This window comes from Taudactylus pleione, unplaced genomic scaffold, assembly GCF_031769625.1.
Source record: "Taudactylus pleione unplaced genomic scaffold, aTauple2 ptg000652l, whole genome shotgun sequence".
Classification (NCBI taxonomy): Eukaryota; Metazoa; Chordata; class Amphibia; order Anura; family Myobatrachidae; genus Taudactylus; species Taudactylus pleione.
The window spans coordinates 1,545,113-1,561,783 of NW_028285054.1; the positions used below are offsets into that span (position 1 = coordinate 1,545,113).

Below are 16,671 nucleotides of genomic sequence, written 5' to 3' on the forward strand. Positions count from 1 at the left end.
ATTAGTAAATAGTGAGACATTGGTCCAATTTATTAGCATTGAATTATAATTCATTGTTAATAAATGATCTTTATTTTGCACTACTGGGTGGCAGCCGATTACTGTAATTCAAAGTGCATTGTTTAGTAACGTGATTCCCATAGCAGTTTGGACAAGTCTGCAGCAGTGCTTCTTCCAGGAGTCTGGGTCCTGCAGATTGTACATTTTCCTGGAATCTGATGATCAAAGTGAAGATTCCAGGTCTTTTAGTTTTGGATGACTTTCCGCCGCCGCAGTGTTCCCAGTGCCAAGGGTATCCATTGCACAACAGATCTCTCCTAACGCTTGTTTGCCTAATTAGGCGAACCATAATCCACCGTATCATGGAGCTGTCACATCCATGGCCTGCTTATTGTCCTCATCAGCGTTCATAGCTGCTCCAATCTCCAGACACCAGCAGTCTGGGGGCTCAGCCTGCCTGCACAGGTTCTCTTACTGGACTCCTGGGCTGCTCGCTGGACTGTCAGGACCCAAACTTTCTCCTAGATGAGCTTCTCCGTCCACTGAAAGACACACATGAAGAATATTTTCACCATGATCCTGCAGAGTCTTATAAACAAACCTAAAGACAAGACCCAGCCTTGTGACAGGACTGGTGCAAAATCTTCTAACAGGAAGAGAGACAAAGCCGTCCTGAAAAAGGTAAGCCAGTCCCTGAGAAGCGCCATTATTCCGGAGCAGCCCCATTCTCCTGGCTCTCTGTGTTTTATTACTTTCTGGCCGGAATCCTAACAAGTATAAAACAAAACCTCTCCAGCTATTGGGACGTTAAAGAGAGGGGTGATTTTAGTTATTTTAATCACTCCAACATTTTTCCCAGATTTATAGGGGTAATCCTAGAAATGGTACGAATGTAATATATATCCCAAAGTCTGTATTTGGCTTCATACGATGTTAATAACAATTTGGCACTGTAGTAACTATGCATTTTCAGCATTTATGGAGGAAACGTTATACTTATGCTTCAAAAAGCTCTGTCTGGAAGCCAAACCACTGACGCAGACCAAGCTTTGTGTATGTGTGTGTATGTATGTATGTGTGTGTGTGTGTATATGTATGTGTGTATATATATATATATATATATATATATATATATACACACATACACGTTATACTGATACATACATTTGTGTGTACGTATCAGTATACTGTGTGTGTTTACATATATTCACATCTATATATATATATATATATATATATATATATATATATATATATATATATATATATATAGGCTGTGTGCAGTTATGTTTAGTATAGGCTTTGTTGTAGTATTACGGTTTAGTGCAACACATTTATAATTGCATCCTCTAGTTTAATGACAAGGGGCCTGGTGCAGAGATGGTGATTGACACCTTCTTCTGCATTTGCATGTGAGATGGACAGAGTGACATCGCCTGTTGGCCCTGCTTCAGACCCTGCATCGGCAAGTGTGTGTGCAGGGTCCCGTTGCCGGCGATGCCGTGCTGGGTGCACATCGTATAGTGTGTGCCCAGCTTAAGTGTTTGTTTGAATTCCTACTTAGGGGCATATTCAATTAGATGCGAAAAGTCCCATACTTTTTGCATGCCGGACTTTTCGCCGACATCGCTGGTTTTCTACTCTAAAAAGTATCGCGCGCGCCCCCGCTTCTCCCTGTATTCAATTAGAAATCGTCGAAAACGGGACCCGGCGAATTCAGACTTGGCGAAAAGTCCTGTCAAATTTTGGGGAAATCAGCCTGACACCCCCCACAAGATGCACTGACATTGGGGATCACTATAGATACCCCCGAATAGCCCTGCTGAAGGTATTTGGGGTACTTAAATGCTCTCAATAGCTGCTTATTAGCGTCTTTGCAGAAGTGGTGAAGAATAGCATTTAGCAGGTTTTTTGCAGAAAATAAGTAGTCCCAGCAAAGTTGGGGTACACAAAAATGGGTGCTAGCATATTTTAAAGTCGCTAAAGTGAAATTTTTAAAAACTTGTTTTTGAAACTTTTTTTTAACACCGTTTACCTTTGGGGTCTATCCCAATGGTGCAGGGTTTTTTTTCCGAAGTCTGCACCCCAAAACCCCAATTCTGTACTTTTTTTCAACACCTATTCATAGGTTCCATTGCATTGAGTTTCCGCACCGGTGCAAAGTCTCTGCAATTGAATACGGAGGAAACTTTTCCCATGACGAAATTACGTCACTCGCAATACTTTTCCGCAGAAACTGACTTTTCGCACCTAATTGAATATGGCCCTTAGTGCTCCAGTTTTTAAACTTCTTTTTTTTTTTTTTTAATATGTAATTGAAGTTTGATTGCAGTATGTAATAAGAGGTCTGGCTTGAATCCATTTGCTACTAGCCAGTTGTATTAATCTAGAAACCAGTGATGTATTTTAGAGTTGTACTGAATATTATATATTGAATATGCTGTAAATGTTACCTTGGTGGCTCCTGGTATTTCTATAGTGCTGCACGTGGTGGATACAGGGGGATGAGGCATGTGGGTGAAAGAGATAAAACATCATTTCAAATCATGTCATAAGAATGTGGTGATATTACAGAGCAGACAGGACACCAGCTTTGGACTTGGGCTGTGGCTCCATGTCATGTAACCGAACACTGCTTAGTAGTAGCTGACTGACCAGTTGTTCCGTCACCTACTGGGAGTAGAAACCTCTTTTAAAAAAAAAAAAAAAAAAGACGCCAACATGTTGTAGAGAGCTCACCTTGTGCACGCAGGGCCCTACATGTGAATGCTTCAGAGTGAATAACCTGTATAAAATGTTGATTTTTGGGATAGATTCAGTAAACTTTCTAAAAAGAAAAAGTGGAGATTTCGTTTTTTTTAATAACAACCAATCATTTTCAAGTCTGTAGTAAATAAATTGATAGCTGGAATTTGGTTGGTTGCCGTTATTGCACAAATAGCCCTTCATTGGAATATCTTAAAATATGTTGGAAGCTGATTTCTTTGATGAACCAGTTAATCTCGATCTCTCTTTTTAATTTGTCCTTTGAGCAGAATATTGAAGATTCTGTAGCTGTGTACGGTCAGTACAGACCACTTAAGAAAGTGAATAATTTCTTATAGCGCATTTTATTTACTCATTGTAGTGTCATCATCTCATCTAAAAGATCACCAGTACATCATGCTGGTGGAATGCTCAGAGGGAACGCAGCATTATACGTAATGATCAGTCTGGTTCTGTAAGCAGGAACAATTTATTCTTGCCGTTCCTTCATTTGGCGTGGCGTCCAATCAATACAATAAATATTAACAAATCCAGATCACTGTTTGGCTATGAATAATTTCCATGTGTATTTCTCTGATCTAGCTCATAATAGGGTAACACAACACCCCCCCCCCCCAAAAAAAACCAAAAAACATTTGATGGACCAAATAATCTCATAAATGACAGACACAATTGTACTTTATATAACATCTGACAGAATTTCTTCTCCTCTCCGTCATTTAAATGGTTATTTGTCTTTTTTCCATATGGCCAACTCTGAGTGCCGGGCTGGCTAACTAATTTAAATGTTTTCCCTTCCCCTGTTCTGTGTTATGATGCATGAGAAGGAATCCACTCTGGTGACCTAGTTTTTAAGTCCAGAATTATGTCGGCACAGTTAAACTGACACCGTTCTATCTAGTTTTGAACTTCAGTGTTAATAATGTCAAACCTGCAGTCAACTTTACATGGGCATCCCAGTAGATTTTACATGTGAGCCGGCTGGCGTGTTCATCAATGTAAACCTGAGTATAAGAAACACATGGGTCACCTGTAGACAAAAATCTCGTGAATATTGGTTCAGCACACAAAATTGTTGCCTCTACTGTACGTATTTGAGAAGTGCATGTTACAGCATTCAACCAAGACTGCTGCAGTTGAAAATATATAAAGAGGTTGGAGCAAGGTCCTAGTCTTCATGGTACCAGACAGCATTTGGAGCAAGGTCCTAGTCACCGTGGTAGCCGGTAGCATATGGAGAAAGGTCCTTATCACCATGGTACCAGGCAGCACTTGGTGCAAGGTCCTAATCACTGTGAGACCAGGGAGCACTTGGAGTAAGGTCCTAGTCACTGTGGTACTAGGTAGAAATTGTAGCAAGGTCCTAGTCACTGTGGTAGCAGGGAATATTTGGACAAGGTCCTAGTCACTATGGTATCACACAGCTTTTGGAGCAAGGTCCTAGTCACCGTGGTAGCCGGTAGCATTTGGAGCAAGGTCCTTATTATTATGGTACCAGGCAGCACTTGGAGCAAGGTCCTAGTCACTGTGAGACCAGGGAGCATTTGGCGCAAGGTCCTAGTCACTGTGGTAGCCGGTAGCATTTGGAGCAAGGTCTTTATTATCATGGTACCAGGCAGTATGTGGAGCAAGGTCCTAGTCACTCTGAGACCAGGGAGCATTTGGAGCAAGGTACTAGACACTGTGGTACCAGGTAGAATTTGGAGCAAGGTCCTAGTCACCATGGTAGCAGGGAATATTTGGGGCAAGGTCCTAGTCACTGTGATACCAGGCAGCATTCTTATAAATAAGTTGTGTTCTTTTGAATATGAAAACATACATTATGCATGCACCAATGTTTGATGTCAGAGTTCTTAAATCCAATATGACAAATGCTGTATTTCTTTCTATTGCAGACTATATTAACAGTATTTCTTAGCAACAATGAACAAATATTAACTGAAGTCCCAATAACTCCTGAGACAACGTGCCGAGATGTGGTGGAGTTTTGCAAGGAGCCGGGTGAAGGGGCGTGTCACCTGGCTGAAGTTTGGCGTGGGAATGGTAAGTAACTTTTTTTTTATTTTTTTATCTCATATCTCTTAAATGGCGCTAACCCGATCTGTTTTCATTCTCACTCTTTATTTGTCCAATATAATAATGAGCGCAAAAAACATATTCTTGTTATACAGCATTACCTGGCTTCTATGATGGTACTGGTTGGGATGCTTGCAATGCTCATCACTTAGTACAGTTCCATTGTCCCCCTTCCCCCTTCAAATGCATTTATGTTCTCCTGAGTCCTTTTCTGGAGAACAGAAATATATTTGAAGTCTAACTGAGGTGTGAGGATCCTTTCAGTATAATGTATCAGGAATTGCGGGGCCAAGTACATATTAAGCTGGCAGTTCCCCGTCTCTGACCCATTGGACACACAGGCCATGAAGCCAACCCACAGTATTAACATGCGCCTCCTGCCTCAAAGACCTCTTTCTTTCAGACCTTTCCACATGACACAAAATTGTACTTACTTGTCCTCTTCAGATTCAGTGATGTGACATTGAACATGGTGTTGTGTCCGTTCGTCCACGATACATTTGATTGGCAGCCACCAGGTGGATATGGGGGTGGCAGAAGGGTCAAAGATGGGAAATGGGTCAGAGAAGCACATTGGAGTGGGTGTGAAAGGCACACTTGGGGATGGATACTTGGGTATAGAGGAAAGAGGCACACTTGGGGAGGGGGGATCAGATGCACACTTTAGTGTGAGAAGGAAAGAGGTACACTTGGGGATGGATGGGGCAGAGGCACACTTGGAGAGAGAGAAGGAAAGAGGCACACTTGGGGATGGATGGTGGCAGAGGCACACTTGGGTATAGAGGAAAGAGGCACACTTGGGGAGGGGGGATCAGATGCACACTTGGAGAGAGAGAAGGAAAGAGGCACACTTGGGGATGGATGGTGGCAGAGGCACACTTGGGTATAGAGGAAAGAGGCACACTTGGGGAGGGGGGATCAGATGCACACTTGGAGAGAGAGAAGGTAAGAGGTACACTTGGGGATGGATGGTGGCAGATGCACACTTGGTGAAGGGGGAGGAAAGAGGCACACCTAGTAAAGTTCTTTGTGCCTCTATTTACTGTGAAAGCAGGGAGTATAGCAGGGAACAGGTGAAGGTGTAGAATACAGGGGAGTTAGGGGGCGACTAATAAGAGGAGCTGACAGTCAGGAGATGGAGGAGGTCTCTAGATTGAAGCCTCTACCCGCCCATGAAAAGGACAAACCACTCCAGTGCCCCGATATAAATCTTCCCATTATGCAGCTGCTGCTAGTCACAGTGTCTGACAAGGGAGCTCGCAGATCACCGATGACATCTGCCTGTGGATATGAAGCAGTTCGCAGTTGGCGTTATATGCATGCTGCAGGCCCCCCTGTGATCCCTGGCCCAGTACATGAATACCAGCTGTACCCCCTGAATGGCGGCCCCGTGTGTATCCTCTTTTAGGCTGAGGGTAATATATAATAGGGGGCGAGTCCAGACCCAGAGATGGTGGAGCCATAGTGGCTGGGTCAGTTATGAGCAATGTGATGGCCTCAGAATGTACTCTAATGTAAGATTGTGCATCATGCATGCACCCCCATTAATGTGCGCAGGAAACCTAATGATGCTGCTCTGCTAGAATACCAAGTTTTGCGTGCAGTCATATATCACTGAGAACTGAATTGGCCCCATTGACTGCATTTGACAAACTATACTATTAGAGTTTCCGCTAGCTGTTTTAGTAAGGCGACGCGCCCTGCCCGATATTAAAGTGCCAAAATATGCCCTGCCCTTGTGCCTTTACCACCCGGGGGCTGCAGTGTCCCGCGGGTGGGAAAAATAGTGGTGACCGATCTCTGCCAGGTGAATAGATGCCATGCTTTTCACTGGGAGGGGAGAGCTTTTGGGGGGAAGCCCAGCACGTACGCCCCCAAGTGTGATGAATTGGTGGGGTTGTCACAAGGACACGCCCCCTCCCAGTCAGCCACGACCCCTTTTCAGGGGTGCGCTCGCAGAGACTCCCTGCCCAAACCCTTAGCGCCCTGCCCTACCCGTAGTCTTGCGGGAACACTAAGTATACACATAGTGTGTGTTAGGCAAAATTGCACACAGAATTTTTATAATGTTTAATGTTCCTGACACATCACCTGTGTTTAGCACCGTTCTTACCTCCATGTTCCTGACACGCCTCCTATTCCAGCACTTCTCGTATATCTGTGTTATAGGCTGCAGTTAGTGTTACCGCCATAAAAGAGTAGCGTACCAGTTACTCAGCCAGGATGCGGTCAATATCCGTACAGTCGGGATGCCGACACCTGTCAGAGTCCTGGCATCGGCATTAGGACCGCCGGGATCCCGACGGTAAGTACTGGGGTTACTGGAAGGGCTAGGATTAGGCACTAAGGGGGGAGGGTTAGGTTTAGGGTATGGGGGAGATTAGGCTTAGGCACTAAGGGGAGGTTAGGTTTAGGCAGCGAGGAGGGAGGGTTAGGATTCTGATCGCTTAGTATTTAGACTGTTCTCCTTCCTGTTCAGTTTATCCTGATAGTCGAATGAAGCTCTTCCACATTCAGTTCTACTACCTCACTTCATTCATTCCAGCGCCGACCAGTCTAGCCCAATGGTCCCAGTTCCGGGTCTAAACTATTCACAGATTCTGACCATTATATGTAATTTGATAATTTTTTTAGCAATTAATTTTCTAATCTATTTTAATCTCTGCATATTTGGGAAAATCTGAGGATGTACCAATTTGCTTTACACACTGAATGTCATTACATGCATGAGTCAGTATAATTTACCAGAGCAAATGATTTAACGGGTGAAGTTCAGTATTAGTTCGTGTGTGATGAACAGGCCAGAAGTGAGCGAATGCCAATAAATTAGATATGCTGACATATGTTGATGTTTTGTCTACTGAAAAACTAATTACCTGTGATAGCAGCTGATGTAACAGGGTGTTTGGATACTGTGGTATCTACGTACAGTAGGAATATTAATGATCATACAACTGTGAGGGTTTCCCCACATTCTCACATACAAAGTGTTAATGACACGGGATGGTGCCTTGCACATAGGTGAGGATAACACATAAGTCTTCTGTAAGCTGCTGCCAAGGCTTCGTGTTAAACAGAGGCAATGCGTTTACATAAAGTCTGAATAAACAGCCCGCACTTTACAGTAGTTTATAGATCTTTACAGTAGGTTAAGGTTTATCACAGATTGTACTGTACAGCAGCTATTAGTGTTAATGTAATGCTGGGGATACACAATTGAATGGCCGATATATTGTGTGTGTGTCGGCCATTATGTGCCAGGGATACGTCTGTGAACGATTTCTTCAAAGACCTGTCGCTTCGGCGACATAGCCGATGCCCAATACATTTGCATATATATTGGGGCATCGTGCCGTACACTTGCTGCGTGGGCCGGTGGAGATGGACCACTCAACTGGACGGGCGCATGTAAATGGCTTGTGCAGACTGTACGTAGCCAGACTGGACATATGTTCTGCACAGTCTGCCGATAGATCTGCAGATCACTAGGTATATCTATCAAGCGTGTGCCCACCTTAAGGCTTCAGTGTATTTTTCTGAAAATGCGTTTTGACTGGTCATACAACGTATTGTATTTATTTTTTTGTCTAAACAGTACTAAAGTGCGTGGGGCTAATGTAGTCCTTTCTCTCCTAATCTTCTTTTTACTGATGATTATAGGAACCATATTTATTTTACCGACCCGGCCGGCGGTATGCCACTCCCCCCCCCCCCCACCCCCCCCTCCCCCAACAGTGCCCAGTTTGATACCCCCCCACCCACCCCTAGTTACAACACTGAAATTAGTAGAAAGGTGTTTGCCTCCTAAATTGATTTATTTGGATTCCATGTAATTGGAGGTATAGTTATTTCTTGAGTATTTCCTTTAGACAGAAGCATAGGTGGTATATTTCGGAATTAATGATGTCTTGCCTTTTAATTCCTTTGCTGAATGGTGAATGCTAATAAAACACTATTGATATGTTTATTAGTTGCTAGTACACAGTAACTTTGACAAGTGATTTATAAAGGGAATTTAAATTCTCAGCGATGTGCCGCGAGAGTGTTCCGCTGGCCAGACATTGCTAACTTTCCTGTGTACCTGTTATGGAGAGTGAGGGCAAATGAGTATAATTGCAGCAAAGTGTCTGTCTGGCTGTTCCTTGCAGACATCACAAAGAAATGCATCTCCCCTCCTACTCTAAATTTGTTTTGGTGCTCTGTAATCGGAGTCCAATTGTGCCATGAGAGGAGTGTCCCATTGGATGACCTCCAGCCGTTCAGTACCCGTGCCAGGCAGACTGATCTCTTCTGGTGTCACTTGTTGGGGAATGAGAGCTACACACAAACCAGTAATGGTCTTATGAAGACTGCACTTGCCGACATTTCCAATAATGATCGGACTGATTTTTATTTGCTTATCATTGGGCACAAGGGTCATTTTCAGACAGTCGGTCGTATTGTTTCCCTATGATGACTGCCGTAACACAGGGTGGGGGCCAGCTTCAGACCTCCATTTGTTTGGGTCATGAGCCTCTGGTAAAACATTCCTGAGCTAGACTCTTCCTAAAATATTGATTCTATAACCTGTCATTACAGGAGCACAGGTGGATTAATCCATGTCCTAATAATCCAATATATCCACATCCGTAGGATCATTTTGTGGAAAGACAGTGGTGCTCACCCTCCCAAAATATCAGTGTGCCTTTGGTCTGTGACCCCAGCAGGTCTCACAATATAAGTATTGTATATCCGGTATCTTGCTTTTGGTCACAGCCCGCAGGTTGTTCATTGACAATATGTTGCAGGGGAATCGGTATGTATTGCCAGCGGAACTATTCCCGGCGGACAAAATACAGACGCCGGAAGCCCGAACAGTGAAGAACCCGACTAGGGCTGGCAAGTACCCTAACCCTCCCTTAGTGGTGCCTAACCCTAACCCCCCCCCCTTCCCCCCCTTCCCTCCCTCCCACACCCTGAACATAACCCTGCCGGGCGGGTGCCTGGCCCTAACCTCTCCCCAGTGGTGCCTAACCCTAACGTCCCCTTCCCCTAGCCCAGGGATGTGGAAACTCAGGTCCAGGGGCCGTATAAGGCCCCCGGAATCATTTGGTCTGGCCCTCAGAGACTTTTTTTCTGCTTGCCTCATCTGGCTAGCAGTTGCACAATCACCGGTAATTGTGGTATCTGCCCCCTGTGACATCACATGGAGGGGGCATGGCCTGCACCAGGCCCGCGAATAATGTTATATATATCAGAATGGCCCTCGGCAGAAAAAAGGTTCTCCACCCCTGCCCTAGCCTAACCCTCCCGGAGGGGTTTGTCTAATCCTAACCCTCCCCCCAACCCCCTGCAGCTTACAACTAGAAAGCCCCAGTTTACCTTCATTTGAGATGTCGGGCGTAGGGATTTCTGCATGGGGCTAAAGATAGACGTTGCGATTTAGATGCCTATCTTTAGTCCCTGCTTGAGTTTCCCGCGTCGGGTTTCCGACGGGCGGCGGTATCTTAACCGCATCCCATTGCAGGTATGGGGTTGGTGACCTTATGATTAAACCAGTGCTGAAAAACATACAGGAGCCAAATTGTAGGAATTTAAAATTATTAATTATTTTTTTCATTGTTTTTATTGATGTAAATCAGGAGCATCAAACTCGTGGCCATCCAGCTGCTGTGGGACTACATATCCCAGCATGCTCTGCCACAGTGTCGGCATGCCCTAAGAGCAAAACTGTGGCAGCACATGCTGGGATGTGTAGTTCCACTGCAGCTGGATGGCCTGAGTTTGACACCACCGATTTTAATGAATGCACATGTTCCCTGTCCTGCTGGATGTGAGATTTCACTAACTGGCTCCTGATTCCTTAATTCTAACGTCTAGGGTCTGGTGCTGAGTTTCAGTGCGTTTGCTTCTATAACGCAGACTTGAAGTAAAATAACTGCATTTATTTTCTGATATGCGCGACTCTTCGGTATATAAGGATCATGCTTTTGAGTCCTCATTAACTTGTTGATGACCGTGACTGCTGTTTAGAAGAAGTAAAAAAATTAGGCCCCCCTAGAAGAAGAAAAATTAGGACCCCTCTGCTAGGGAAAAAAAACAGCCCTATTCTGAAATGCAGTATATACAGCAGGTCCCAAAACCAGTGCCCAGTGGGTGTTGGGGTAATAGATAAAACTGGGACATGAGCTTATTCTCCCTATAGCACTAAGTTAAAACACTCCATAATGCCCCCTCTTGCGATGAGATAGTCGCCTGCACACCACTGTTATAATGCATGGTTATATCAGTTACTGTTATCTTCCTGTCAGCTTCCGCCAGTCTGGCCATTCTCTTCTGACCTCTCTCATTAACCAGGTGCTTTCACACACAGAGCTGCCACTCACTGGATATTTATTGTTTTGAGCCCCCTTCTCTGTAACTGTACAAGCCAGTCTGGCACTAACACCGATTCCACTGTCAGAGTCTTAAGGTGGGTACCTAAACAACCATTCCTGCCATCTATGTATATATTTGGCTGGAGGTCCCACTGGCAGAGCGCCCCACTAATGTTTGGAACGGTCTCCTGGCGCTTTGGATCCCGGCGGTCAGAATCCCGATGTCGGCATTATGACAGGGTTAGGATACGGACACCTGTCAGTAAGTATCCCAGCCCTATCCCTAATCCTTCCTCCCTGCACCCTAAACCTACCCCCCCCAGTGCCACAATCCTACTACTTACCATCAAGATGTTGGCACCAGGATTCGGGCCCCGGCAACCCGACAGCCAGGATTTATATGTGTATGTAGATAGTGATATATATATATATATATATATATATATATATATATAAGATAGATCTCTATCTATCTCTATGTGTGTATGTATTAATATATGTAGCGTTGGCTGTTCTATTATTAATCAGTCACTAATTTTTCTGTTCCAATTACCATTTGGGCAGAGTAGCAGTATAACATCCAATATTCCCTGCTCTGCTGCTTCTGCTATAAGGGACACTTTAGCTAACAGAATCGGAAGGGCTTGGCACCATGCAGCTCTAATCCCCTTTCTGGAGGCATTTAATGCCTTTTAAAGTTAGTCAGTGCTGCAGGCTCCGACTTCCAGATGTTTGATGCCGGGACGCATTAGCGCCCACATGGGTTACGAGCGCACGAGCACAGTTATTTGAGGGTTTTTTTTTTTTTCTCTTTAAATCCCAAACTCGGGAGTCTGACTCATGTATGAGCCTCTGATTTATTTTCCCGTTCCACACTGATGACTCATTCTCATAACGGTTTTTGAGCCTAATAAATATTGTTTGAGCTCTGTTGCTCATCTCTGTGGACAGCTGTTAATGTTTGCGATAAGCAACCACCGTCAAGGTCACCAGAGACATTTTATTTCCAGAGCGCTTGTTTAAAATGCTAGATTTATACAGTTTATACAAAGAACCTACTCATAACTAACCTAATCTGCGTCTCTTGTATCCGCTCTGTGTTGAGGGTTCCCGGGCAAGGCAGGTTCTTATCCATAAGTGTCGTGCCCTCCTCCTTCATAATTATACCACTCTGTACCACCAGGCTTTCCCCCCTTTTTACGCCTGACAGTCTACCCCCACACACCTGCCTTCCTGCCTGGTCTTATCTTATGATTGCTGTGCGCAAGAAATTAAATGTCGATAATATAAAACATTCTTTTAAATTAACGTTATTTCTCTAAAAATAGAGAAACATGTTTGACATTGGAAAAAAACAAATTGGTTCATCTAATCCACGTGTTCTACTTCCACTATTTTCCTTATGGGGTAAGAGTAATGTAATATTTATACCACGTAATGCTTTAACTGTATGAGACCGTCCCACGACATCTAGAAGAGTGTGCCATGGCCGCCATCATTGGCAATCTGAAACCTTTCATGGTCCCAAAGCTGTTTAAGAACACATCTGAAAATAAAACCGGAAGGAAGCTGGGGGCTGCAGGTGACCGCCCATCGGGCCTTTGCCACATTATCTCTTATTCAGTTATAGTTTCCTGTTCTGTAGGCGGCCAACTTGGCATGGCGTTATTGGTTTTGCACATGGAATCTAATTTCTTTGCATTTTTTGTGTCCTATCATATAGGGACATAAAACCCTGCTGACCTAACGTGACATCATAGGTTCCTATAGACTTCAGTTTAGGGAGAAATTGGAGAGTATCGTGGCCCTTATAACATGTTCTTGTCTTTCCCATGTAATAACTGTGGACTTACTTGAGGTTTCTGTATGTAAGAGCCGCCTGTGCATTCTGGAGTGTTAGCTATTGTTCTGCATTAAAGGTATTTACGGGGGAAGCCATGGTAGTAGGTTGCTGCAGACTGTTCCTTGCGCTGAGTGCACCAGACACTACATGTAACACTTAAATGACCCAGTTATTGTCTTTAGATAGACCCTAAAAAGTCAATGTATTAGATTAGATCAGCATTCTCTGGGGGTACCCCCTTTCTAATACTGGGCAGGTATCCTCTACGAATATCCTCACTAAAACTCATTTAGGAAAGTGCAAATCTAGGGGTTGTGCAGTGCTTTCCTGATTGTTCCTAATCTCCTCCTGGTGCCTTCATAAGTCCTAGTCCAATGCCCGGTTTTTGGAATGGTCCCCAGAAAATGAATCTACTCCTACTTCTGCATGTTTGTATTGTTGATAAAATACTGATTTGTTGTTACTTAATACATGTCTTGTGAGATTGTGGGTACATCAGGACTGTGGGCCTGATTCAGCGAGGATCGCTATTCTGCTTATACGCACGCAACGCAGTTGCTAATATCAGCGGTTATAAGTTTGCATTCGCATTGCGATCACAGCCTGACATAAGCACGCCAACTCCCCCTTACTCACATCCGTATAATTGGCCAACATAGTGAAACAATCGGTAACATCGGACCCATACGCACAGTTAATGCAGGTCAGACCTCACTCAGTAATTGCTTACTTCAGCGCACGCTATGAGACCTCAGGTGGTGTCTGGCATCGCAGTGGCTAATTTATGCACGTTGAGAGACACTGGCACGCCTGCGTTTGCCCGACCACACCCTCCGCCACCACACACAAACGCCACTTCCCGTCCATCACTCTGCCACGGGTCTGCGTAGCCTCTGCAATCGCAATTCTGATCGCAGAGTCTGGTTTGCGCGCTGCGATGAGTACGCATGTGCAGTGCAAATGAATCGCCCGGTTGCTTGTGTATAAGCAACTGCATTCCTTGCTGAATAAGGCCCTGTGTTTGTTACATAGGTCACTTTTATGTATAGTATGTTGTTGTTACATTGGTGGAAATGGGCTTTCCCTTAAAAGTACTTGGAATATCACTCCCCATATCCACTCCGCTCCACTCACAGTAGAGATAAACACTTGCAGACCCACAGACGCTGCCGTCTTCTCCTTCAAATCCATTCACTACCTCATAGAAAGTGCTGCATTTGTGCTAAAATGGTGTGAGGTCTTCAGTGTGGTGTTCTGAGGATGACGATATTACATTGTTTAGGTTGATAGAGTGGTATAAGTTCATCCCATCAGAAAGAAAGGAAAACTAAATGCTATCTACACACACACATATACATACACACACATACACACACACATATACACACACACACACGTGCGCAAATCACTAAAATAGAATATGTTTCTACTGGGCCTATTTACTAAAGCAAATTTAGGGGATATCCCCTGAAAACACATCTTTGGGGGATATCCGCAATTTACAGCATCTCCAAAATGTATCTACGGGGGGAGGGGCGAATAATTGCTGCAGTCCCACATTTTCGCTTGCAAAAGCAGCCCCCATCGGTTTCTCTGGGGGCTGTGCTTTTGCCGATATCTTTAGCCCTGGTAGCCAACGCCGTCTCACACATTAACTCTCACAGGAAAAATAGAAAACACATTAATTATTGCCTCAGCCCTCACATTTACCTGACCTGTCAGTAGCAGAAGTGAGACAGGCGATCACAGTTTCTCAGCAGAGGGACTGGCAGAGAGAGAGTGACAGAGCATTGTGCGGGCACGCCTGCGATATGGCTTGCGGCTGCGTGACCTATAATGCCAGACGTCGCATCGCCATAGGTCACGGCCCAGGCCACATTTGAGCCGCCCGGAAGAGCCCAGTACTGTCCGGACCTGACATTAGACCTGGGCGAACACTGGAGCAATGGAGGACTGGCGCCCGGAGGCAGGTGCCTTCATTGTCTCCGGTAGTTTCTCCCCTGGGTGGGTAGACTCTGGGGGTAAAACCATTTACATTTTAGCCCTATTAGTCAGTGGTTATACCCATTTAACTGTAGGAAATGCAGAGAATGGTTTTATGTTGATTATATAAAATATATAGAAATCTAAACACTCGTCAGATGCAGACCTGTAGCATTGCAGAAACTGCGAAATAAGCTGTGCGACCACACACTGAAGTGTACGGCTGTAAACAGTGCTCTGCAGGGCTGTGTCTGATAATTCTTAGTGTCGGAGCTCTGGTGTTAAACCAGGAGAGATGGGTAAGAATTGGCTAAGTGTTTTAGATAATGTACATTTTATACAAATATATAGTTCATTAGAAACTGGGGGAGATTTATCAAATCTTGGAGAGAGATAAAGTAGAGCGATATAAAATACTAACCAATCAGCTCCAAACTGTCATGTTACAGGCTGTGTTTGAAAAATGACAGGAGCTGATTGGTTGGTTCTTTATCTCTCTCTCTCCAAGGTTTGATAATTCTCCCTCATAGTGTAAGAGAGCGTTTTGCGTCGTGGCCTTGCGGAAATTTACTGACCCTTTTTTTTTTTTTTATTTACTTCTCCAGAACGACCTTTGCCCTTTGATCATCTGATGTTCGAGCACTTACAGAAGTGGGGCCCTCGAAGAGAAGAGGTGAAGTTTTTTTTGCGTCATGAGGATTTCCCAGCGGAGAACAATGAGCAGAGTGAGTATAAAATAATGCAGTAATTATGGTATTACATATTTTGCGCAGTACATTGTTGTCAATTTATCAATCTCCATTGTAATCCAATTGTGTAGTTTAGTTAGTGGTCTGTCACAATTCCTAATCGTATGTATTTAGCGCTACATATGGGACACACTATTGTACAAAAAAATTTTCAAAAGTAAACCGGTGTATCAAAAAGATAAAAAAAAATAAAAAATACAAGGATCGTATGTAAGAAAAGATCTAAACTAAGCAAAAAATTTACTTGTATGTTAAAGATCAATGATTCCAGTTGTACAAGCAGGAGAACGGTTTCCAATTGTCCATGTAGGGGAACGGATTACATATGTCCAAGCAGGGGAACGTATTACGTATGTCCATGCAGGGGAACGTATTACGTATGTCCATGCAGGGGAACGTATTCCAGATGTCCATGCAGGGGAACGTATTCCAGATGTCCATGTAGGGGAACGGATTACATTTGTCCAAGCAGGGGAACGTATTACAGTTGTCCATGTAGGGGAACGGATTACATTTTTCCAAGCAGGGGAACGGATTACATTTTTCCAAGCAGGGGAACGAATTACATTTTTCCAAGCAGGGGAACGAATTAAATTTTTCCAAGCAGGGGAACGAATTAAATTTTTCCAAGCAGGGGAACGAATTACATTTTTCCAAGCAGGGGAACGAATTACATTTTTCCAAGCAGGGGAACGAATTACATTTTTCCAAGCAGGGGAACGGATTACATTTTTCCAAGCAGGGGAACGGATTACATTTTTCCAAGCAGGGGAACGAATTACATTTTTCCAAGCAGGGGAACGAATTACATTTTTCCAAGCAGGGGAACGGATTACATTTTTCCAAGCAGGGGAACGAATTACATTTTTCCAAGCAGGGGAACGAATTACATTTTTCC

At 44.1% G+C, this 16,671-nt stretch overlaps 1 protein-coding gene across 1 annotated transcript in view; it reads left to right on the top strand.

The window, feature by feature from the left end:
* The first annotated feature begins 456 nt into the window (after positions 1-456).
* Positions 457-16,671, top strand: part of PPP1R13B (protein phosphatase 1 regulatory subunit 13B) — an 82,357-nt gene continuing 66,142 nt past the window's right edge. Inside the window, 3 exon segments of the mRNA XM_088455271.1 lie at positions 457-681; positions 4,662-4,809; positions 15,630-15,749. Coding sequence (XP_088311397.1) covers positions 556-681; positions 4,662-4,809; positions 15,630-15,749 — 394 coding nt within the window. The 5' untranslated portion in view covers positions 457-555.